At 35.4% G+C, this 26514-nt stretch overlaps 2 protein-coding genes, 1 non-coding gene and 1 pseudogene across 3 annotated transcripts; 3 read left to right on the top strand and 1 right to left on the bottom strand.

The window, feature by feature from the left end:
• Positions 1 to 3393: 3393 nt before the first annotated feature.
• LOC113758134 lies at positions 3394 to 3500 on the top strand. Its single transcript, XR_003466583.1, has one exon. It is a non-coding gene; the product is annotated as a small nucleolar RNA R71 (small nucleolar RNA).
• A 3338-nt stretch (positions 3501 to 6838) lies between these two features.
• LOC113758133 (citrate-binding protein-like) lies at positions 6839 to 8315 on the top strand. Its single transcript, XM_027301140.1, has 2 exons — positions 6839 to 7074; positions 7841 to 8315. Exons 1-2 carry the CDS (start codon positions 6841 to 6843, stop codon positions 8231 to 8233), a joined length of 627 nt encoding a protein of 208 aa, XP_027156941.1. The 5' UTR covers positions 6839 to 6840; the 3' UTR covers positions 8234 to 8315.
• Positions 8316 to 11355: 3040 nt separating this feature from the next.
• LOC113758132 (citrate-binding protein-like) lies at positions 11356 to 14156 on the top strand. Its single transcript, XM_027301139.1, has 2 exons — positions 11356 to 11637; positions 13773 to 14156. Exons 1-2 carry the CDS (start codon positions 11356 to 11358, stop codon positions 14154 to 14156), a joined length of 666 nt encoding a protein of 221 aa, XP_027156940.1.
• Positions 14157 to 14913: 757 nt separating this feature from the next.
• Positions 14914 to 16351, bottom strand: LOC113758131 (annotated as a pseudogene).
• Between the last annotated feature and the right edge of the window lie 10163 nt (positions 16352 to 26514).

Raw genomic sequence — 26514 nt, 5'->3', positions numbered from 1 at the left:
TATAATTCAATTAGTGAAAATAGGAGCAATTATGATTATAACTATTTAGAATTAACAATAATAATATGCTTTTAGCTATACTCATGTTTAGGCAAAAATTAAACTAACTAACTCACCAAATCAACCAAATTACTCACTATACACAATGCACATGCTTAAACATCATCAACTAACCCTTTTTAACCATAATTTAACATCACCAATGGCTCAAAAACATCCTAGTTCCTTTTTCCAATTTCATCTAAATATAGCAATTGTGAATTTTAAAGTACTTGAAAACCAATAAATTGCTACATTTAAACATTTAAACATGCTTAAACAATCATAATAATCATGAATAAAATCAAAAATAGCCATGAACCTTATCAAATTTTCGAAATTAAAAGATGTCAGATAGCTCAGGATAAAAAATATGAACTTCTAAAATCAAAATATTTGATGAAGAAACTTACCTCAATCACGTAGAAGGATGTTTGGTGATGCTAAAAATGCAAAAAGCCCTATGAAACAACCTCCAATTGACCTCCAATTGAAGAAATTAGAGTTTAAGAACCCTAACCTTCAATCCCTCAAAAACCTGATTTTAGGTTTTTTCTTGGATTTTAATCGGTTAAAAAGGTTGTATGAAGCTCAAAAGGTGTTGGGGTGATGATTTCTAGCAAGATTATGGAGTATAAATGAAAATTTGTGAGTTGGGTAGAAGGAAGAGGGAAAAACGCGGCTGGAAAAATTGGAGAAGTGAAGAAGAAAGGCTGAAATCGCGTTTCTGAAGGCTATATTCAGACACGGAAAACGCGACTAAAAACGCGCCTTCAACTCGCGTTTTTGAAGTCGCGTTTCCTGCACAAATCTTGCAGGAATGAAAACGCGACTGTGATGGAAAACGCGACTTTGAGTCGCGTTTCTGAAGTCGCGTTTTTGAGTCTTGATCCAGGCTTGAAAACGCGACTTCCATTAAAACGCGACTTTAGGTCGCGTTTTGAAGGCGCGTTTTCTGTTCTGCAGGTGCAGAATCGAAAACGCGATTCTGAGAAACGCGACTTTGAGTCGCGTTTTCTTGGAAAACGCGTTTTCTGCTTCGATTTTTAGCAGAATTTCAACTTTTGAAAAATTACAAAAGGTACCCCAATGACTCAAAATGCATCATAGATCATTTGTTTGCCAATTTTAATGGCTGGAACAAATGTAAAACATTAAAAACATGCATTTTACCCCTTTATAATGAATCAAAAACACCTTTAACGCAAATCGAGGGGTTGAGTTGTTTGATCAAAGTTCGCCTTTTTTGTACTCAATTGGTCATCCTTGCCTTCAATTGCCAACCCTACATTACAAAAACAACAATTTAGCTAAAACATTGATTCAAACCACAAAATCACACCAAGTTAACAAATATAACCTAAATATTGGGTTGCCTCCCAATTAGCGCTTTTGTTTATAGTCGTTGGCTCGACTGAAAAAGTTGAATCACTTTAGAGCATTAGAGAGAGATTTTCTCCCCATGGGTCGAAACTCCCGAGCCAATCCACCATGTGGTGAACCATGCATTGATCTTCATAGTCCAATTTCCTCAAATGCCAAGGAGGAATATTAGACTTGTCATAGAGAGGCTCAACTTCACCTTGGAGTGGATTTTGCTTGTCTTTTCTGAATTGGCTCAACTTTTCACCATTTTCTTCATGGAATGGAGAATTTATTAAGCCAACTTCCATCCTTATCTTCTCCTCCTTTGTTCCTACACCATGAAAGTTAGTACCAAGGACATTTATAAATTTAACTTCTTCGGTCCTTTCTTGGTTAACCTTTTCATCATATGGCATATTAGAAACAAGAGCAGTAGGCTCTATATTCCCTTCTTTATTTTCCAAATTGAATTCCAATTCCTCACCATTAACCCGTAATATAAGCTTACCTTTTTCTACATCAATCATAGTTCGTGCAGTGGCTAAAAACGGTCGTCCTAGAATAATTGGCATTCTCACATCTTCTTCAATATCTAAGACAACAAAATCCACAGGTATTATAGATTGTCTTACCTTTATGAGCACATTTTCCAAAATACCCATGGGACGTGTGATTGACCGATCCGCCAATTGCAATGTAATATTGGTAGCTTTTAGCTCTTGAAGTCCCAATCTCCGGGCAACCGATAACGGCATAAGTGACACACTTGCACCTAAATCACATAAAGCATTAGAAAAATGCAATTGACCAATAGTGCAAGGAATAGAAAAACTTCCCGGATCTTTCAATTTAGGAGGGAGTTTATTCTTAATCAATGCACTACACTCTTCCGTTAATGCTATCATCTCATTATCTACAATTTTCCTCTTCTTTGACATGATGTCTTTCAAGAAACGTGCATAAGAGGGAATCTGTGTTATAGCATCAATGAAAGGAATGTTAATGTGCAATTGTTTAAACATTTTGAAGAACTTTTCAAACTCCCGATCCTGTCCATCTTTCTTCAACCTGTGAGGAAAAGGTATCACATTAGAATTTAAATGAGAATTTAATTTGGGATGAAGTGCATCAATATCAATGATAACATGATCATTTTGACTTTCTTGCTCCCCTTCAATTGCTTGCTTCTTGTCTTTTTCACCACCTGAATTTTCAAAATCGAATCCCTCAACCGTTTTACCGCTTCTAAGAATGATTGCATTGACATGCTCTCTCGGATTCACTTCGGTTTTACTTGGTAATTCACCAGGGTTTCTATTGTTGATCACATTGGCAATTTGACCAATTTGAACCTCCACATTCCTGTACATTGTAGTGAGTTGATCCAGTCTCCCTTCTACTCGTTCAAATCTGTCCGAAGTCACCTTAGCAAGTTTTTCCACCGCGATCTCCCAACTTGGTTTAGTTTCAGCCTGTGGTTGCCTTGGTTGAAATCCCGGCGGATTGGTTGGCCTTTGTTGATTGCCTTGATCTTTCCATCCAAAGTTTGGATGATTTCTCCACCCCGGATTGTAAGTATTCGAGTAGGGATTATTTGGAGCATTTCGGTTGTAATTATTGACAAATTGTACCTGCTCAGAATCAACACACTCATTAATATCATGTTCACCTCCACAGAAAGAACAACAAGCTACGTGAGCATTAGATGAACTTGGGCTAACTCCACCTTGTCTACTCAATAACTTCATCACGTTATTCATTTGGGCACTCAACATATTGAGAGTGTCCATTTCTATCATACCTGCATGACGTCTTGTATTACCTCTCTCATTGGCCCATTGGTAGTTATTTGCTGCCATTTCTTCTATCAAATTATGAGCCTCTTGGGGTGATTTACCCATTAAAGCTCCACCTGCGGCTGCATCAATAATAGTTTTAGTGGAGAAAGATAAACCATTATAAAAGGTTTGTATGATTAACCATTCCGGCAGTCCATGATGTGGACATTTCCGAAGCAAATCTCTAAACCTTTCCCATGCCTCATATAATGATTCTCCCTCCAATTGACTAAAACTAGTGATATCCATTCTAAGCTTAGCAGTCTTTCCTGGTGGAAAATACTTATTCAAAAATGCCCTTGATAAATCATCCCATGTGGTAAAAGTGTTAGGAGCATGAGAGTGTAACCACATTTTTGCCTTATCTCTTAATGAAAATGGGAACAACCGTAACCTTATAGCATCATCACTAACTCCATTCATTTTAATTGTATCACATATTTCTAAGAATGTAGCTAAGTGTGAGTTAGGATCTTCTACAGCATTACCTCCAAATTGAGATTGTTGAACCATTTGGATAAGTGATGGCTTAATCTCAAAGTTGTTAGCATTTACCGTAGGCCTTGCTATGCTCGTTTGAGATCCTTGTGTTCCTGGTAGAGCAAAATCTCGTAGAACTCGCCTATTTGCTTCATTTTCAGCCATTTCTTCCTCAAATGGTAGATCTATTGAGATTTCCTCTATAGGTTGCCAAATCTCTTGTTCCTCTTGCTGTGGTGGATGCCTCCTTTGTCTACGTAGTGTCCTCTCAATTTCTGGATCGAAAGGTGTAACTTCCCGAGACGCCCGGTGCATACACTACAAACAGAAATAAGAGATATTATGCAATTTCAATTGTCAAAAACTGATTACAATATAAGATTAAATATAATCTAAAAAAAATAAAACTGTCTAAATTAATAAAGATGATTAGGCTCTAATATTGCCGCTCCCCGGCAACGGCGCCAAAAACTTGACGGGATTTTTTTTATCAATGCAAGTTTAATTCCGATTTTACACCCGTTGGACTGCAAGTATACAGGTCGTAATTATAGTACAAGATGTGTATCGGGTCGATCCCACGAGGAGCAATTAAAACAATTATTAGATACTAATTTACTCTATTATTTAGACTTACAATTAATTTGAGCAGAAATTTCAGAATGTAATTCAACTACAAAAATTCTTAACTAGATAAATGCAATTTCACAAAAGGAATAGAATTCACTAAATATTAAGATCTAGGGATGTAGATTCCACTTATGATTCAAAAGATCTAAAATGAATTAATTCAACACTTGTTACTGCTCTTGTTTAACCAAGAATTCATTTCCAGAAATACCAAAATCACATTCTCATGATGATAATGGGTTAAAACAGATTAGTTTTTCCTAATCTCTTGGTAAATACTAAATATGTTCTTATTTACACATGAAATGCAGATTTCATCCACTTGAATGTATTTCTATTCTCATGAATATACAACTCAAGTTCTACTTGTGTCATTCCATTATTTTTACCATTTCTCAATGAGTAAAAACAACTATAAACCTGCTATTGGTGATCAAGCAACAACAAGTAATCCAACATACACAAGTAGATAAGTTAATACAAGACATAACAAGCATAAATCACAATCACTTCATATCATTTGGCCATAAGCTTCATCTACTCCCTAGATAAAGGAAATTAGCTACTCATGAATGATGAAACACTCATAACTTCATTAATGCAAATCATCATAAATTTACAAATACAAAAAGAGTAAAGAAAGTCTTAGCCAAGATATGGTGAAGCCTTCCAAAAATCTCCTTGTCTTGAACTTAGATGATTACAAGATGAAACCTCAATTGTCCCTTGCAAGTACCTAGCTAGAGAGACTATGTTTTTCTGTGAGAAGCTAAGCTACGAATGGTTCCCGATCTCTCCCCATATCTCTGCATAAAAATACACTCCAATGCTCCATTTTTCCAAGTCAAATTCTATCCTTTGATTCCCAAATCTCCACTTTGTTAGCATAGTCAAAAACCAATATTTTTGACTTGAAAATAAGCCACTTTTCTTGCCCTTTTGTCTTCTGAAGCATGTGCACCGAATTCCCTTGCATCTTATAGCTGGAAAGTGGTATGAACACAAGAGAATTGGCTGAGTCAAATTGCAGAATTTCGGCTATAAAACGCGCCTACACAAAACGCGGTTACAAGTCACGTTTTGTGTACTCGCGTATTCACTTTGGCCTTACTTCATCTGCGATTTTCTCTATCATAAAGGCCGAACTAGCTTTTGTGCAAAACACAAAAGTTGTAGCCCTTTGAGTTAGCTTTCCAATGCTTCAAGAATCATCCAAATCGGAGCTTTGTAGCCTGAGATATGATCGAAATACTGTCACCTGTTCAAACCTCTGTTTTAACTTCCGACCACAGGGTGCAGCTTCTGTATTCCAACGTTTTGCCCATGAAGATGGCAGAAATGGATTTCGATGTCTTCATACGAATTGTAGGTCTCTTTCTTAGCTTTAAAATGGTATAAAAATCACCTCAATCCGATAAGTGTAGCTCCAGATATGGTCAAAATACTGAAAAGTGTCAAAACTGACTTGTATTGCATTTCCTCACTTGAACGTTTTTCACTTCATTCTTCTTGTTGCCACTTAAATTCATCACCAAATCTCTATTTTTCACCTCAATTGACCTCCTTTGGTGATTGATTCATTATTCCTGCATAAAAATGAAGTTTTTACTATTAAAATCAATAGAAATGCAATATTATCCACTTTTACCAAAAATATATAATTTTACCAAAAACCTCTTTATTTTAATTATAAAACTAAATAATCAACGCAAAATTAACTAATAAAATGCACTAAAAAATACGTAAAATAAACTCTTATCAACCTACACAATGTAGCTTCAAAAACAAGGCAAAAACAGGCAAAGACTATGAAAACAGAGGTTCGCCCCTGACAACGACAACAAGGGTTGTAAAAGAGACTCTTTTTTGTTTTTTAAGGGTTTTGAAAAACCAAAAAGTTACTGCCAGAGAAAACCTTAAATATGAGAGAAACAAGCAGAAATCATTAAACTTCCCTTTCTGTCGGTTGCACTTCCACTAAGAGAGGTGCTTCCTGATTTCAGACAGAGTTAAGACCTTCACCGCAAACAAGGCCCACCTCCGACAACTTCCTTTTTTACTTATTGCGGGGGAAGTAAATTCTACACATAAGATAAAGTGGTCCTGGAAATAAAGCTCCAAAGTACAGCATTTAACAAATGTGGTTGAAGAAATCACTAAGAAAAGGCAACTTTTGGAATTTTCTGAGGCTCCCACACCGGGAAGAAGAGCTCTCTGTTTTAGAGAGAGAAATAGCCTCTACTAGAGAGAGGTTTCCTATTTTTAAATGAGTTATTTATCTGGATAGTTAGCTCTTGGCTCTAAATTCCTATGAAGAGATAATAGTGATTTGAACATAAAGGAATTCTCTGTTGACAACAAAGCTTCAAAATGAATATTTCAGCCAGCACCTTTAACTATATATATAGAACCATGAAACTCCTATTCTTCCATCGTCACTGCATTAAGGCATATTTAATCTTCTAGTTAACTTAATTAGTAAGCAGTAATGGCAGCTTCTTCCATCAAGATTTTTGATACTTCGGAGTCTGTTGATCCCACTGTAGGCTTCATCTCACTTCCTCTAAAGAAATCAAATTTCCAAATCCAAAGGCCTTATGACATACCAGAAGATCAACGTTATTCCTTCATTGATGGAGTGCATAAATTGTGGGTTTTCAAGACTGATAAACCTCATTCTCCTGAAAGTCACACTAAACCTCGTACAGAAATCCGTATACTTGTAAGTATATATTCTGCAGTATATACAAATTTATTTATGTGTATATACAAATTCCATCATATGTATATATATACCCTTGACAAGATATGAAACAGAATCAGAATTTTTCATCACAATTCTTCTGTTTTTTGTCTTTTTTTTTTGGGTTGTATAGAGTATAGTGATGTATTTAGAGTCTTTGTATTCCTTGTACGTTTTTTTTTTTTTTGATGAATAAAAGAGAAAAGTCTGCTTTTGAAAAAAGAAGATATAAAACAGAAGGATTGTGATGAAATTGATAATTATTTCTGCCAATAATGGTCCCTTTTTTCTTTAATATTTTTTCTCGAACGTTCAAATTTTTTATATGGGCAATAATGTTTAGAAAATTAGTGAAATAAGTGACAAAGTGAGATATATACGAAATTAGAGGTTACTTTTTTTGTCCATTAATAATTAAGGGCATCATATATATCATATAATTGAGAATTTAGTTCAATTTAGCACATATATGGAATATTTAACTTTACCCCTATTTTTTCTAAAAAAAGAAAAAACCACATTTATGTGTTGAGGGATTAGACATAGACTCTGACCTGTTTATTAAGACATTTTTATAGAGTACATCATAAAGATGAATACACCTCTTAGTTTTGACTAATTGAAAATCTGATAAACTTTAAATAGTCTCAACATGTTCCACAGTTACAGAAATTTTAACTTTACACCTTCTTTTATTGTTACAGAACACATTTAAGCTAGAAATTTTGGCTAATTTACATGTCAGGGTTATGATTACTCTTCTGGAATTTGGCAATTCGAAGGATACGGATTTGTTCCAAATGGAACTTCTGGTGTGTGCATAATGCAAGTGTTTGGAGCAAGCCCACCTCATGCCTCAACTTTAATGCTTAGGGTCTACAATGGATCCCTCTCATATTATAGAGCTCCTCTCCTAGCTGTTCCCAACATCTGTGATAGGTGGTTTCGTCTCAATGTAATTCATGATGTTCATGCTGGGAATCTAACGGTTTTCATTGATGGGATTCAAGTGCTTGAAGAAGCACGAGGAAGAGGTGGAAAGTCCCATTACTTCAAGTTTGGTGTATATGAACAAGATGATCCTTCTAACTACATGGAGTCCCAGTGGAAGGGCATCAAAGTTCTCAAAAAAATGTGACTTGTTACTTCTGTGACCTGTGTACTGTTCTTGGTTTAAGTGGGCATATCTATGCCCATTTTCCCTCTTGTTTTTTTGTGAATTTTTGAAGGGGTAAATTATGAATAACCCACTTGTGGTTTCTACCATAATCATCCCGTTGCTTTAAAATGACCACATAATGTATATGTGGTTTCAAAGAAAGTGGAATACGAAGAAAAGTATAGGATATTCAAGAGCGAATGAACGAGAAATCAAAATACACGCAACAACAAGGAAACAAAGTCTTCTTAGTTCTTTGTTGGTTAATTTCTAAATTTAAGGTCTTGATTTTAGAAAACCAGGAGGAACCAAGCCAAACTGAATTTATTCAATTCTGACAGCACACTACTTCTTGGAGAATTGTATGTTGTTTAGGTTGGAGTTGCTTAATTAATTGGTGATTTGTGCCTTTACTCAACCAATTATAACAATTCGATAAAAAAAAAAAAAAAAGTTTTAGTCATTATTCCTGTGGTAGCTAATAGCTATTAACTCAAACGGGGACTCATTTCCATAGCAGCGGGTTATTTACTTGAGGAATATAATTCAGAAATTGCGTGGAACGAAATTATAAGACTACCTTATTAAACTAAAACACAAGGTAATCGAGCCCACTGGTCGAGTTTTGGTTTGAGCGTAATTAATTTGGATTCTTCCTTTGATCGGAAAATATTCACTTAAGAATTGATAATTTGTATTTGCAAAAAATGAGCAATTCGGCCGAAAGAAAAATATGGTACTCCTACCATATAATAAGTAAACGAATGTTATCAGTTGGTCAAAAATTTTCAAACAAAAAATACATTTTGATTTGATTACTCCAAACCAATAGAAGAACATTATAGAGAATATCAAGATCAATAAGGAACAAAAGGAAACGACCAAATCTTGTCCATTGTCTATGAAAAGCCTATGTATGCATTTGGTCATGAAATTTTTAATTGCTCATTACTGGTAATAGTATAAGACAAGAAATTTTTTTTTCGAAAACATTATTATTCTAATTCGTCCCATTAAACTAAGTTTGATTGAAATATTCTAATTTTTATTATTTCAACTTACTGCATTTGCATTTTCTTCTGGGGATATCTAAAAAATTATGTTATCCACGAAGACGTATATGAATAAAGTAGACATCCAAATGCAAAATGGCAGAAATTCATGGCTGTGATGTCTGTGGCAGTAATTTTCGAATTTTATGCTGTCGAATAGTCCTAATCTGGAGAGAGCGTTTTGTCGCCAATGGTGTGAAAGTGTTTAAAGAATGCTGTAATTATTTTGTTTTTTCCCCGTATCCCCTGATTTGATGAACAACAACGTTGTTTACCAATTCGTCCTGTTTATCTCGATCCATCTAAGTTTCTTAATAAAACCAACTGCAAATATACTTCCTTTTTTGTTCAGTTGACCAATTGGGGTGTCTTGAATGGGTTGCTTTCAACTTTCAAGACCCGCATTTTCTTGATTGTGCGTGGATTGAGGGGTATGCACCCTAATAGTTGTTGCCGTATTATTTGTAGCCTGCCCCCAGACAAATTGGAATGGAAGTTGCATGCATTATTTGAGTCTTAAAGTCAAGCATTTTTCATTCTGTAAATTCTTTTGTAAAGGCAAGAATATCTTCTAACAAGACAACTTTCTCTTTTTCCAATAAATACTTTAATTTCAAGACAGAAAAGAAACCCCTTAACATTTAGTTTGCAGTATTCTATGGTGAATATGCTCGGCAGTTATCTTCACTGTCAGATACAGAGTTCAAATCTTGTGCCTAACAATTGAGGGTAGGAAGGACGTAAAGCTGTTAATTTCATTTTTTTTTTTTGTGATTTGGATTTTGAGGACCAAAAAAAAAATTACCCTAGTTGAGTAACATACTTTAATTTGAATTCCTTAACAAACAATCTCGTTTTATATGCCACAATTGTCTAATTTGCTCGATATCTTTTTTAGTATAATTTTAACTACTATATTTTCCTGACTCTCTGGTTAATAGGGGATCATTGTCTCGCATGTCTTAACTATATACACGAGCAGATCTTCACTATTTGGTTCCGCTCTTCTTATGAAACACTTTCAAAATGGTACTCCTACTCCGCTTTTTTTAGAGTAAATCTTATATATATATTGACGATATATACACTATCACGATTGGATATATGATACATATGCAAAATTTGAGTTTCAAATTTAAATTTGAATTATGTGTCATGCATCTAATAGTAAAAGTGTATACGCTGTTAATATATAAAAAAATTAATCCTTTTTTTAATACACCTTTATGCAAAAAAAGTTTTATAGTCAATGATGGAGTCAGAACCTTTGGTCAGTGAAGACAATATTATACATTAAAAATGATAAAATTACTGTGCAATGAGATATTTTGATTTGAAATTATGTATTTATTTTAAGTCATTTTTACATTTTTATAAATTTGTTACTTATTCAAGTAGTATTACTTTTTTTTCTTTAATTAGCTTGAAACAATTGTACCGAAAGGAGAGATGTCTAAAGTTATTGGTTATTTGGGGAATAGGATTTTTCAAAATATAGGTGGGGAATTTCAAGGGAGAAGGATATTTCTTAGAATTGAGGGGAGCAATCGTGACAAAAATCTAAAAACTCTGTAAATTTTTTATGATTATTCTATAAACTCTGCAAAATTGTTAATGTAGCTCTGCACCCTCAATATAGCAATTTTTTTTTTTTAAAAAAAAAAAGACACCAACACAAGAATCTAACTAGAGCCTTAGTATCTTATTTGATAGAAAGCAGTAACATTAAAACCTTAATATAATGTATACCTCAAAGGAAACATTGTAAGTTTGATTCTGTTCTCCAACAATTTGGTTTCTTCCAAATACTTTGTAAATCCTCTGACTGAAATTTTGTCACATACCACAACTGAAACATCAACCGAACGTAAAGAATTCTTCAGTAAAAAGAAAGGTTAATTGCCTCTGGATTTCACCCCATGAGAATATATAATAGACCAATGAATGCAATGGCATAATTAATCTGCACCTTCAATTGTAGGCTGCCTATAAATCTCAGGCCCTGATTAGCTTTTCTCTTCCATCGACATTTCATCTAAAACAAACTCAATGGCCTCCTCTCCTCAGCTTTTAACCACTTTCTTGTTCACCCTTTTCATCAATGTAACAATATATCACAAAACAGAAGCTTTGAAGGTTGTTGATCCAACTGATGGCTTCATTTCTCTTCCATTAAATCAATCAAACTTTGAAATTCAAAGACCTTATAACGTGCCAGTAGATCAGAGATATTCGTACGTTGATGGAGTTCATAAAATGTGGGTTTTCGATACCGATAAACCTCATTTTCCTGCGAGCAATACCAGACCTCGTACTGAACTTCGAATAGAGGTAAGTTTACATATTGCAGCTAAATTTATGATTGCCATAGTGGTCAAGTTTTATATGGAACAAAAAAAAGGGCAAATTACATTTTAGCCTCCTGTGGTTTTCGCAAAAACCACATAACCCCCCATGATTCAAAAAGCTATACATAAACTCCCTGTGATTTGGGTTGAACTGTCAAATAGACGGAAAACATGAATCGTGACGATTCGTGGGCAAAACGCGCTGATTGTACTGATAGCAGTCAGAAACATTCCCATATTACCCCTAAAAACATTTCCATATTACCCCTAAAAGCTTCTTCTTTTTTTCGGGCTTGATATTGAATCCTCATGTTTGCAATTCTGGGAGAGTTTGTTCTGAGCTTGAGACCCCCGGCCCCGGTGATGACGGACTCACCAAAATTGTTGCCGCCGGAGGACTTTGAATAATCATATTCTGGGAGAGTTTTTATTGTTAGATTACTGTCAGTTTGCAATTCTGGGAGAGTTTTTATTGTTGCCGCCGGAAGTCCTCATATTACTCCTACTCCCCGAGCATTATTACTCCTACTCCTAAGAATGTCATCCTTGGCCACTTTGACGGACAAAGACCGGTACTCACTTCCCTTCAGCCTACAACTTGGCTCATAATCCCCTTCTTCTCTCTCCTTGCTGATGTTGCTGCGGGGTGGCTTATTAGTCATAATTGGAGGGAGATCGAGTATTTCAGAAACTTCAATGCTGAAACCCCCGAGCTTAGCAGCCGAACAAGGCTCACTAACATTTTTTATCAATTCTGGTTGGTTCAAGAGAGCCTTGTTTTCGACTGATTTGCACAGACAAGAAGCTGACCCTGAGACCATGCCCTGGACAGTTGTTTCGGCAGGGGTGCCGCGGGTAGAGCAAAATTCAAAATGCTCAAGTGCATCACTGATTTATTAAAGTCTGAAGCCCGATAGTTTCTGTTCAAAATACTCAAGTGCATCTTATATGCTAAACTGATGTAAAAAAACTTACCAGATGCAACAATAGCTTTCATGAAACTCTTTCACTGCTGCTTTTTGATCTTCAATGGTAAATCTACGGTTTTAATTTTGTGGGTTAAATTTTCTCTCCTTCATTCGGGGTCATGTTTTTTCTCTCTCTTTCTCACGACAAAGACCAGAACAAGGGAGAATCTGACTTCATCTGCTTCCTTTTTGTATTTATATTAGGGTAATTTGGACATTTTGCCCAGGAATCGTCATGATTCGTGCTTTCCGTCTATTTGACAGTTCAACCCAAACCACAGGGAGTTTATGTATAGCTTTTTGAATCATGGGGGGTTATGTGGCTTTTGCGAAAACCACAGGAGGTTAAAATGTAATTTGCCCAAAAAAAAAGGTAGCAAGTCTGCATATGTTTTGTAAAAGCAATTACGTATGGTGCTTATCTGAAAATTTAAGGGTAAATTCTGAAATTGGACTTTCTCTAACACAAACAAGTTTTGCACCTTTTGAATTTTGAAGCACACAGCGTGATCATTTCACTAGTTAATAGGCTTCGAGGCACAAGGCTTGAAATCATTGATCAAGTTAATTAATTACAAAGAGATCACTGTAAAGTAGTGAAGGGTTTTGAGCTTGTTCTTGATTGTTTGTTAAAGTTAATTGTGAAAAGTAATTATAGAGAATAATGAAAATTAATCAAAACTAGTCTTCGGTATTAAATTCTTTGCTATTAGAAAAATATAAAACCTAGACGCAAAAGTACTAGACGAGAACATCAACCAAAAAAAGAAAATTGATCATTAAAAATCAAAATATATAATCAGATGAAATAATCAAACAATAAACAGCTCCTCGTCAAGGGTCGTATCAATTATTGAGAGCCAAAATCCGAATCTAAAGGAAAGAAGGGAGGAAAACATCCTAAGACCTATGAGCTTTCGAAGACAAGACAATCACTTTTTGTTTTATCAAATACATAATCTTCTTCTGTGTTTTGCGAAACCATGTACATAGTTGGTATAACCTGTCTCCTAAAGTCCATATAGCAGCTTAAAGAAATAAAAGTAACATGTATCTCTAACATTTTGTTTTTCACCCTTTCTTTTTTGTAGACCTTGTACAGATTAAAAGAAACATGGTGATTATCTTTTTCTCACTAATTTGCTTTCAGGGTTACGATTACTCTTCGGGGGTTTGGCAATTTGAAGGTTATGGATATGTGCCATCTGGAACATCTGGTGTGTGCATCATGCAAGTCTTTGGAGCACAGCTTCATGCTACGACTCTAATGCTTAGAGTTTACAATGGAAACCTCTCATACTATAAAAATCCTGTCATAGTCCCTAACATCGACAACAGGTGGTTCAAACTCAATGTAATTCATGATGTGGAAGCTAGCAAAGTCACAGTTTTCATTGATGGAGTCCAAATGTTTGAAACTGATGGGAGAGGTGGAAGTGACCATTTCTTCAAGTGTGGAGTTTATACACAAGATGATGCCTCTCATCGCATGGAGTCACGTTGGAAAGGAATCAAAATTCTTAAAAAAGATTAATTTATTAACGACAAGAAATGTGCTATTGATGCTTTTTTGGTTGTAATCCAAATCAATATGTCTATCTTTTGATGTTTTCCTTAACTATATATATATATATAATTGCTATAGTCCATGAACATTTTCTTTTAGACAGTGTATGATTTTCATTCTCCTCTTTTTGTTTTTCATTTTTGAAGGGTTAAAATAGAGAGGAGAGTAAGCTATCATCTATATAGCAACAAATAAGTTCAGTGTAATTTCTAATCAATACACGGTTTGTGTTTGTAGACATTGAACGAAAAATTATGTCAATCCAGATCAATTGAGTACTTAACATGTTTAATAATGATCTTTGACCAACGAAAATGTTCTGAATAAGATTGTGAAGTATACTATCTAAATAAGATTGGTGGGAAATTATTGTTCAATTAGTGTTATCAAGTCAAAGACTAAGTAGGAGGAGGATTGGATTGGTTGTAAGTTGAGCAAAGTTACGAGTAAGAGATCTTGAGTTTCGATCCTCTTAAAAAAAAAATTCAAAGACTAAGTACTTGGTCACTAACCCAAATAAAATTTTTCTTACATTTACCATTTCTAAAGTCCATAAAATAGTTAGGTGAACTAAGTTCATGACTCCACTTATAGACCTATAAATAAGTTTGTCCATAATTGCTACATTTAGGCATCTTTCAAAATCCACCAACCCTTAGTTAACATTTGATAGTTTCATGCTACCATACTTGGTCATGTGTCATCAGTGGCACGAGAACGTATTTTACAGCTTGACCTTGGATCTCAAGGTGATTTGATTGAGAAAGTCTTGCATATTTTGGTTAGAGGAACCGGCTAGTGCCACGGCTTCCTCAGCCTTCTTCTTCCACTTCAACGCACTCTCTTTAATCTCTGCTGCCTTCGGACCACATGTGGCCTCGACCAAACAGTTTTCCACCTCTTCCTTTGGAATAATTTTGTCCTCCGCCACTCCTCTACACATCCTTATCCCAACTCTAAATTCATCGACCAAGTACTTGGCATTGGTGACTTGATCACCCCAGTGGGGAAAAGCTAAAACCGGCACTCCACAAGCAAGTGCCTCCAGAGTCGAGTTCCATCCACAATGAGTCAAAAAGCAGGAAATGGAAGGATGTGCCAACACTTGTTGCTGTGGACTCCATTGCACTACCTTCCCTTTATCACCAACCTTTTCCCAGAAACCATCTGGTAAAACATGTGGCTTGCTGGAGTATAGTTTCTCGGGCGGCTTCATCACCCACAAGAATGAGACCCCAGAATTCAGCAATCCATATGCAATCTCCGTGACTTGTTCTTGCTTCAAGAAAACGACGCTTCCAAAAGAGATGTACACGACAGAAGACGGTGGCTTTGAGTCGAGCCACCCCATGCAGTCATCAGCCTTCAAAATATCAACACTTATATTTGAGCTTGAGACTTTGGGATTGATGAACAATGGCCCTATAGGCTTGACTGGGCAAAGCTCTGACATATAGTCAAGGAGATCATCTTCAAGCTCCTGGAAAGTATCCATCAATATGCAAATACTTTTCGATAGGTTCTTGATCTGGCCCAAGATGGCCTTGATCATAACTGGTTTTGGGTTGAAACTTGAAAGGATGTAAGAGACTCGGTATCTCATCGTGCATCAGCACAGGCATGGAGGGCAGTTGAACATCGATTTGGGGTTCAGCTTGAGTGGGGAAAGGAACAAGGCCATGGTGATAGTGGTAAAAAGCTGAAAAGCAGGCACAAGACTCGATCCAAAATGCAGCACTAGGGATGTGAAGGGTCTCGGCTATATCACAAACCCAAGGAACAAAAATGCTGTAAATTAGGCAAGAAACAGGGCGACCTTCTCCCTCTTGTTTCTTGATCAGTTCAGGGAGTTTTTGCTTGCCAATGAACTCAAGATGAAGAATGTACAGGTCATAGTCACTAATCACTTCTGTTTCGTCATCAAAGAATTCAAACCTGATCATTCCATCACCGACTGGGGTCGGCTCATCAGTACTGATATTATTATTGGCCTTTCTAATTTGTGCACCAATGATCTCTGGTGCTGAAAGGGTCACCAGAAGACCATTTGAAGCAAGAAGCTTGCCTAGTCTGAGCAGAGGATTAACATGTCCTTGCCCTGCAAACGACACTAGAAAAACATGAGGGTTAGGAAAAAGACTATTGCAGCTTTCAGAATCCATTTTTCAGAGCTTTTACTTTCGTAAATTACTCAGCAAAATGAAAAGAGAGAAGGGAGATGAGATTGACTATATAATAATACAGTTGCTTGCTATGCCTGCAAAGGATTTGCCTTGATATTTATAACTTCATATTGCTATGGAAATATCTATTCATCTCATTTAATTTTTCACAAATATTACTGCCCCCTTTTCCTTTTTTTGTTCCTCAAACATGTTATAAATATTGATCAGCTTCAAGTACTGATCTTCCACTAAATTGAACATTACTGCAAAAGAATTAATGTATTTTATACCATGTAACAAATTAAATAGAACGGATAGAGTACAAGTTTAACTGTACACTACCAGTACAGCCCGAAGGTAATGTCGTTGTGCATATGCTAAGATGGAAAGATACCTATGGAGTGGGTGGTCAAATTTCGTCCTTTTCCCTGTTGTTCTATTATTGTATTAAGGCGGCTATAACACTTCAGCTTCATATCATTTGAAGTCCGTCATTTTTTTCCCTCCTCAAGAATTTTAACCTGTGCGGAAAGAAGCTCAGAGAATTTTAACCTGTTCGGAAAGAATCTCAAAAAAAATTGGAACTTTTTTGACTAACTTACCTGAATAGAATATTTTTTTTTTCAAAGAAATTTTAGTGCTGTATTCATTACTAATTTTTGCATTTTATTTATACGAAAACAAGCATAAAATTGACAGACAAAGTTCACATGCACAATTCATTTTTTTTAAAACCAAGTATAACAAATACTTTTAAAAAATGTACACTCATAAAACTTTGCATCTAATTACTCGGGAAATTCCAAATGCATTTCTAGTTTTAGAAAATTATTACAATGCTGCTTCGTTTTTTTAATCTGATTCTTAACCTTTAAACGGTTCAAATGAAATCGTGTACTACACAATTTTCTTCTTTTAGAAATAGAAGTACATTTTCTTGATCTGCTACAAGGAAGGTGACTGTAATCCCGGATGGCCACTATGAAGAATTTAAATCGGGAGTACCCAATTAATGCTTCAAATTTAGTCGTGGAAAATTATTGCTCTGTTTGGATGGGAGTGTTTTTCAAAAACTAATTTTTCAAAAATAATAAAAAATTTTAAAAAGTACTCTAAAAGGTAATCTAAAAATTAGTTTAAATTTTTTTAAAATTTTAAAAAATATCTCAAAATATATTCTAGAGACTCATCTACTCTTAAATATCCCAAAATATTTTCTGAAAATATCCCAAAATATAATCTAAAAACTCTGCTACAGTAAAATTTTTCAAAATATCCCCAAAAACAGTTAATCCAAAGTTTGGAATGTGACAAGTTTAGTAAGAATTTAGTTGACTTTTTATGTTGAGTTGATATCTTTCTTAAATGATTTTGTGTAACTTTGTCGTACAGGTAAATTTTATTCACATATAACAGCTTAATATATAAGAATAGTAACTTAATTATTTAGGGAAACACCAAATGTTGTAAAAAATACACAAATCAGAACTATATTAAAGCCCAAAAATACCTCATTGTTCTCTTGGTCTACTGGAAGGAAGAAGATAAGGTTGCCAAATGGCCGGCAAGGAGAAGTGAAAGACAAAGAAGAAAATCCTCCAAAAAATAAATGGGAACCACCCAATGGAGATCTGCACGAAGGACTTAGGCCAGAAAATAGAATTGTTTATCTATTTTGGCTCTTCTAGATATGACGGAACCCTAGCCGACGGCCGATAAAAACAGGCGCTAAATGAATAAACCTAAAAATAGTTGGTCGTCCGTTGAATAAGAATGAGAATATAACTCCTTGATAAATGACAGAACCTCAAGACAACAATTAAGTGGCACCACAGACCTAAATTGATCTGGATTGCGTTGCTAAGTTTTTGTCAACTTGTGATTTGAAACTTCTTATTGCTCACTAGCCATATGGATGTCACTAACAAAATTTTCTAATGTAGATGGTTGGATCACCATCAGCCATAGCTTGAAAAAAGATATAATTACTTAATTTTAAACTTTTATGAATTAGCCCATGTATTCAAATTCAAAATTTTCTTTTTACATATCTGACATGCATCTATACTTACACCAGATTTCGCAATATATATATATATATAGTGTACACTGTCCATATAAAAACAATTAATGCATATTTCTTTCCCTCTATATCAATACTATCCAGCCGCCTAGAAAGTCTGTCCAAGACTAGACCACACCCTGGACACCTAATCTTCAGTGCTAATAGGTTCTTATGTCACGTTTTGACATATTCAATAATTCATTACGTAGAACTAGGAGGTGTGCACCGCGCGTATGCGCGGTGTGGATTTCTAAGATTAGTATGCCCGGTGTTGCCGTGTAAAGTAATAAGAAATTGGAAATCTAAAATTGCAATGAAGAGTATATTTAAGATATAAGGGAAAAATATTACAAGTAATGAGCGTACATTGTTGATTGGAAAATGCATGATTTAAAAAACATAATAAGCAGATCTTCAGTTATTAATGTTGAGATTATTGATGTTGAGGTTGTCAATGTCATGAACTTCATCCATAGTGTAGGAAGTGATTATTTCATAAGTTGAGCGTCTCATCATTCTGAACTTTGGAGTTGAGGGTTTGACGTAGCATATATATATGATTTTTCCGTGGAGAATTGTTTGGAGGTGTGATAGGGTGCATTTTAGTGGGTATTTTGGGCATTATTGCACAACTAATTGACTAAATACTTTCATTAATTGGGTGGATTCTACTGATATTTTGTTTTGATGCTAATTGCAGGAAAGGACGCTGAAAAGTACTTAAAATCAAAACTTAGAAGATTTGTCGCTGTGGGGTCCGCTTGAGAAGCTGAAGAAACCTAATTGTAATAGATTTTATTTTAATATATTTCTAGGGAGTCTGGCTGCAATTTTGGACAAGTAACAATTCCCGGCTATTGGGGATACTATTTATCTCTCGCGCGGCTTAGGTTAGAGGGAGAGTTCTTTTTCTCTTTGTTTTGGTTTTTTCCTGGGCTCTGGAAGGAGACTAGACAGCCGCAGCTTTGTAGAGGGAGCAGGAGACATTAGCACCTTTTGTTGACTTTGGGATTCTATGAACTATTCATTGTTCTTTGACCAAATTGAGAAGTGAAAAACAATTACAATCTTCCAATCTCTCGTGTGTTTTCTTGCGTGAGAGAAGAGAGAAGTTAAAGAGAGCCGCAATCGTGGACTTTGGTCATTGCTTTTCATTCTGGCTTTGACCGAAGGAAATTGAAGCAATCGTAATCCATTGTCGTTCTTTTCTCTCTTCGGTTGACCGAAGTGAACGAAGGTCAAGTCTTCCGTTTGCCTAGATTAAAGAATTGACGGCTTCCTCCAGCTTTGCCGCATGGCCTGTACTCTAATTATGGGGAACTAAACCTCCTAACTCTAGTCAAGGGAGTAACTGATGAATTGGTTCAACTAATACTGTGAGATCTAAACCATTGTTAATTGTTTTCTTCATTTATTGATATTTACATGTTCCTTGCTTTTAATCGCTATAGCCTTGTGTGATTATTAGTGCGCAATAATTAATTATTCATATAGGTTATTTTGCTACTAGAGGTAATGAATCCGTAATTGTTTGTTATCTCTGTCTTTGTAGCAACTGGCGTAATTGGGTTTATGTCAGGGGAACATGCGATCTAGCTTAAATAAACCCTCGTAGCGTGTTTGTTAGCTAGGATTGGGCCTTTCTAATTAATAATGCAATCTAGAAATTAAATCCTACGGTCGTACCTAGGGTTGTTTTCGGGTTAGAGAAATAGCTAACGGTCGTACCTTAGCTATCGATAAATTAAGGAAGGGTTGGTTGTTTAGCGCGTGCGAGACAACTATAACCAATTTATTAATAAATGTTGGAATTATTTCTGCATCAATGATCAGTGCATGAACCATTTCTGAAGTATACCCTTGGCTAGAGTTCCTCTCAGTTATTTCTTTAAATTAATTATTTTCTGCATTTAATTTGTTCAGCTGGCTTTTGATACCAAAACCCCCCATTAATCTTGATTTGAAAAGAAACAAATATCTCTCCAGTCCCTGAGGAGACGACCCTGCTTACCACTGTCTACTAGTTAGGGAATTCAGTTAGATAATTAATTCAGGTATATCGGATTAAGCAAACTCTTCGGGAACAGGGTGAATCAAGTAACCCATTGCACACCTAGAGTCCCTGCTCCAGTACTCGAATTGATTACTGACTGTTTCAGGTGGTAGTTAGGATTTATTTATTATTATTGCACAGGTTCGGCACCTGTCAAGGTGCTGAGCCATATTTATGTTCTGGTGCGAATAAAGTAAGAAAGAAACATAAGTTGGCGAAAAAATGAAAGGATAACAAGTGCTGTATAAAAAAATATTGATAATTACCTCTGATTGTAAATAGTATAGCTCAGCGGTAGAAAATTGAGCTAGCTTTTCGGCTTCAGATGCCATAGCAGTAAGACATAGAGTGCCAGTTGAATCCGTTATCCAAATTGAAATACAAGCTCTGGAATCAATAAACTAATGCACATGTGATTGGAGGTTTAGATTGATTAACATAAGCAGTGCACATTATTTTTAAGTATAAGTACCTGGGTTGGAGATCAATATTAGCTTGACAGTATTTGCAGATAATTTTTCGCTCATCTATACAGCTGTCTAGGTGGTAACAGTTGGGACAAGCTATATAGGTTAATTTTTGAGGTTTAGAATCAAGCTCGACGACACCTTTTATCCATGCAGTCTTTGGCTTCTATAAAATAAAAGAATTAGGAAGAGGAAATGGGACATAGTAATGAGTAAATATAATAAAGAAGTTTAGATGTGAAATTGGACGGTAGTATAAGAATTTTACGAAGTGAAGTAGAGCGGCTATGTCATGGATCTGATTGTGATGAGGTGGAGGAAGAAGGATGCGCGGATTAGCATAACTGTGATCATGGACCATCTGTGCTAGCTGAGTTGCGTTGTAATGATACCTAAAATAAGAAAGGAAAAGTTAAGCTGGCATGGAATAATTGGAATGATGTAGAGCGTCTAAAAAATTCTGACCAGCGATGCAGATCTGTTGCTTGTTGCACAATTGGAGCTATCAAAATAGTAGTTGAATCTTGAGTTGAAAGGCTAAGATCTGGTATTTAAGCGGAAAAAAAGAAGAAAAAATCAACCATAAGAAGAACGGAAAAGTTTTTCTGCTAATAAATGTGTTGCCATTTTCTAAATAATAGATAGTAGGTATTTGGTTACAGTTTTGTGTTGTGACTTTCATTCTTATGGCAATGATGACTGGAAAATGGTTCTCAGCAGCTGCAATTGCAGGACCATTGTTTTCTTCGAAGTCATTCTTCAAAGTTAAGATGAATGGTCTCATGCTAGTAACACAGGAAGAATAAATGTTTTGTGAACAGTTTATTTGTATATATAAAGCATGGAATAAGAAATTGAATTAGCAGGTAAGATTATTACTCTTGATCGGCAATGACATAGTCTCGAGCAATGGACGTTGTTCCCTCAGAGGTGATAGTTTTGACAGGTAAAGCATGTAGTACAATTCCCATGACATCTAAGAAAGTTTTAAAAAATATATTGACTATGCTAGAAATTTCTTGGCAGCCTGAAAATATATTGCATGGTATGAGCGTTAACTTACTTATAAGCTCATCAGTGTCAGCAATTACGGCAAATGCAGAGAATGAATGTAGCTGGAAATGAAGAGGAAGAGAAGGCTGACCAGCCTCTGGAATTTCTTGAATTAAAGTATCTTCGGTAGCAACGAAATGAAATGGATATTCAGTGATGGTAGTATGAGGGTTTGGAGGAGAAACAAAAGCCCCAGAGATGTAGTATTTTTTAAAGGGGACAAGCAATTCTGTTCTTTGATCTAAAATGTGATGAGGAACATGCATTTGAATTGTAGTACCCTGTGATTAGCAAGTATTAAATTGCATCAGAATTTAATTTGATGATAGGAAGGTAAAAGGAAGGCTTGGATATATATCACCTCTGTGTCAGCTAGGACAAATGTTCGATAATGTTGCTGAAGAGTTGAGTTATATTTAATATGAGTTGCTTCAATTATTTGGACAATAACTCCCCACTCTTTCAACGACGGATGAATAGCAGACAAAGGCATGCTAGAAGGGTTCATTTTTGGGGTATGCTGCAAGAGAATGTAAATTGAAGAGAGGAGTGAGTGTGCTCGATATTTGAAGAAGAAATTAAATGTAATTTATTGGTTGCAGGTCATGAATATCTAGTAGAGAAATGGTAAATGATTTGAGGCGTGGTAGGTAATGAAAATGTGAGTAATAAGGTGATTGAGCTGTTGAAAACAGAACGAGTAAGCAGATTGTCAGGCGTCAAGCTGGAAACCCATCATTGTAATGTATGTACTAAAGAAACATTTGTTGGGGTGGTGGTATTTTGTCTGTTTCTATTTCAGAACTTTTCATTTAAAGTGAGCAACTTTTTATTAGTGCATAAGGTGAACGAATAATTTAGAGACCTGCAAAGTAAGATGGTTGTGGCCGGTAATGCTCATATGTAAAGGAACATAAGCAGGGGCCATAATTGTATATGTGAAGTGCAGGATTCGTTATAATTGTCATAGTGAATTAGTAAATACCATAATTTAAATTAATTAAAAAAAGGAAATCTATTTGAATGCATGAAATTGTATTGCAACATACAAATAGATATTGCAAATTTAATCCACAGTAAAGGAATATTGTAGGCAGAAAGAAAAGCTTGGCCGATCAGTGTTGGGTCATGCGTGATGTTTGGTTCAGATAGTTCATTGCATTGTCAGGAATCTAATAACTTTTTGCAGCAATGGAATATATTCCTTGGTAGAATTATTTTTTGACGCTAACAATAAGTTGATCATGTATTTAATTGAGCATTACATATGTAAGTGGATATTCGTCCACCATAAAAATACAGCGAAAATATATTGTACCAAGGGAAAATCTTCTCAACTCCATTACTATCAAAGATTACAACAGCAAAACTTGTCTCTGATTCTGGAACGAAGACAAGGGTGTCATTATGCTGTAGATGATGGTCTAGTACAAAGTTTCTCCAATTTCGTTTGAGCCGGTTGCCTTTTATTCCAACTTCAGTGATCTTGTGGCCAGTTTTTAGAACTATGGTTGGAGTTCTCTCACCATTTAGAAAGTGATCAACAAACCGAGGGAGTTTCTAGACATAAGAAAATGTAAGCAAGTTTATAAAGAAGGGTATATTATTCTGCTGGATGAAACCTGCCTACAAATGTTGGGCAGGAAATATCATTACCAAGGAACTTGGATATGCTGAGTCGAACGGTTGATAAAAGCAGATTGAATTGGACAATTCTTGAGAGAAAGCTGGGCTCAGTGATGAGGAAACAATTTGTTGATGCAGTGATAAAAAGGTAAGATCTGGTAAGACGAAAGGATGATAGTGTAAGATATACTAAGTGGTACATATAGAATTTTAAGTTACAAAGGTAAATATAATTTGTGAACCTATACTGCTTTGCTGATGCAAAAGATTTGGTAGGGAAACTGTCCATCGGAGATAAACTTGTTTTTTCAGCTCACAGAAATGAATAATATCAAAAATTAGATCTCCAGCATGTCGAAGCAACAACATATCATGTTCTTTGGTAATGTTCTGGTGATAATATTCCAGCCACCCTTCTTCAAAGCAGTCATTTCTAACTGAGATGGTCCATCTGTGCAATCCATGTCTGAACGTGATCGTATTGTCATCATGTTGTCTGAGCAATATTTGAAATGCAAGAGGCAAAGGCTGTATGTTGCATAAAAAGGGAGCTCATGTTTAAACACAAATTGAAGAATAGACCTTAAGAAAGCTTTTCCAATGCAGACGAATATTATTACCTGTCCTCTGTTCTTGCATCTGATAAAAAAGCAATATGTTTGTGGAGCATTGCCTGTGATGTGAGACGAATCCACAGAAACAGTAGATGTTTCGGCCATGAAGGATCTATTGTTTAAGAAGCAAAAGTGAAAAATGTATGACTGATAGCAGTTGGTGAATGTAGTTGTATAAGTTTTAGCTATGAATGCATAACAAAAGACATTAGTAGGAAAAACCTGTTGGTGAAGTCAGGGAGAAATCTGCTCTTTGATGTGTTAAGTTAAGAAAGTAAATACATGCACATATAAAGAATGAAGGGAAGATGGAACAGGTTTATATATTTATACTACTAAGTAACGACTGTTTATTACAGCACAACAAATATAATAGGTTTGTGTTGGATCAATAGCTTAGGCGCTGAGGATGCTCATGCAATGACAAGTATACGTTATAATTGATAGTATATCCATTATATCTATTGAATAATTAATGGAGAACTAGATAACTTTAGAGTAAAATTGTGATTGTTATGTTCTGCTGTAACTAGAGAGCAACGAGCATGTAATTGAAATGTAAAGATTGAATAGGTGAAAAAAGGTAAATGGCAGTAAAATGTCTAGTCAGAAAATCAGCAGAACAAGACATAAAAGTTTTTTAATTTTAGCTGTAAGTTCCAAGAAAGGGAATCAAGCACTGGCAGCATAGTTCCCCTGGTAAAATAAAATACCAAATAAAATAAAGGTGAAAAGAAAGGGATCAAGCATAGGTAGCATGGCTTCTCCAGCAGAACAGAGTGCTGAACAAAATCTAATTGATAACAACGTGCAATAGTGCTAACTATTCGTCGTTATCAATACAAAAGTAAGTAACAGCAATCTAAATGAGCTTTGCCTTCTTCTTGGAGCTTTCAGTGGCACTGTGGGAACCACTATTGCTTTCATCAGCTAACAGCTCAAGTTTTTCAGTTAGACATTGTCTAGCCTTTGAAGCTGGTTTGGTTTCTTTAACAGGTGCAGATTCTGTAGTAAAATCAATTTTGTTAAGAAAGGCAAAATAGTAAGAAACAATGATAAATAAACATTTATTCAATTGTTTAATATAAGTAGAAGAAGAAAGGATTTTTTGAACTGGTGTTTATGAACAATTATTTCTGCTTTGAGAAGGAAATAAAGGCTTTGTTGATGGATTGGTACTGTACAAGATTACTGCTCAGTTGGCGATACCTGAAGTGTTGGTGGTAGCAGTGTCAGCCTGGAGATCGATTAATAAAGTATCACTTTTGCATTGAGTTGGCGATTGAACAACATTAGTATCGAGAACCTCAGAGTAGTAGATAATTGTATAACGCTGCTTTGCATCAGCCATTTGAGTTTGCACTGGTTTTATGTGCACCAGAAACCACTTTGACTCCAGCTCCTTATGGACAGCCTCAAGAGGGAGTTCAATGTTCTATGAAAAGAAAACATGGAGGAAAAAAATAAGGAAATGAATAAGGATTATATGCACAATAAGATGGCTACTGCAATAAGAATTAAATGAAAATAATAATAATTTGACAGTCATTTTTTTAAAGGAGAACATGCCTGCTTAAAATGGTCCATTATTTCAAAAGCAGTGAAGGTTAGCAGCTTTTCTGCTTGTTCTCCAAACACAGAAGCTGTGATGGCACCAGTATGATCACATAAATCGATATCAAAGCGACACCTATAGATGCATGTAAATTTCAGTGAGGTATGTCTATTAAGCAAAAGGTCAATAATGAGCAAGCGGAACTTATACGCTAATGTATTTTAAAGTAACTACCTGGGCTGAGCAGGATGCTTTTCTTTGCATGTATTACACATAAAAATAACTCCATCTGCAACAGCAGTACCCCGGCAGCATTTTTTACAGCTCATATACCAGTATTTCTGGAATATGTGCTGAAAAGAGAACCTTGCTTTAACCCATATATTCTAAAAGCCAACATTGAAAGGCACTGTTTTAACTCATATGTTAATATGTAAATGGATAGTCAAATGACAGATTAGAGGAAAAAGTGCTGAACCTTCTGTGATGGTCTGACATTTGAAATTAAAGTGATTTTCTGATCTGCTTTCACTGATATGTTAGGGTTATACCTAATATAGCTTTTTTCATCAATGATTGCTGCAAGTAGGTTGGTATTTCTCATCGCCCTGTGATAGACGAGATGGAAATAGTAATGGAAACAATTGATTATAGATGATCAATTGGTTACATGACATAAATAATTATTCAATACTAGTTCTTTAATTCTCTTGCTTCCTGTACAGGA

Source organism: Coffea eugenioides, unplaced genomic scaffold, assembly GCF_003713205.1.
Source record: "Coffea eugenioides isolate CCC68of unplaced genomic scaffold, Ceug_1.0 ScVebR1_371;HRSCAF=1038, whole genome shotgun sequence".
NCBI lineage: Eukaryota > Viridiplantae > Streptophyta > Magnoliopsida > Gentianales > Rubiaceae > Coffea > Coffea eugenioides.
Note: the sequence above shows the minus strand (reverse complement) of the source record. Positions and strands in the feature narration are given on the sequence as shown.

What these genes read in the sequence shown, in the direction of transcription:
- LOC113758132 (XM_027301139.1), top strand. Translation starts at nt 11,356, where the DNA reads ATGGCCTCCTCTCCTCAGCTTTTAACCACTTTCTTGTTCACCCTTTTC. An exon ending in GTACTGAACTTCGAATAGAG is followed by an intron (nt 11,638 to 13,772) that starts GTAAGTTTACAT and finishes ATTTGCTTTCAG; the next exon opens with GGTTACGATTACTCTTCGGG.
- LOC113758133 (XM_027301140.1), top strand. Translation starts at nt 6,841, where the DNA reads ATGGCAGCTTCTTCCATCAAGATTTTTGATACTTCGGAGTCTGTTGAT. An exon ending in GTACAGAAATCCGTATACTT is followed by an intron (nt 7,075 to 7,840) that starts GTAAGTATATAT and finishes TTTACATGTCAG; the next exon opens with GGTTATGATTACTCTTCTGG.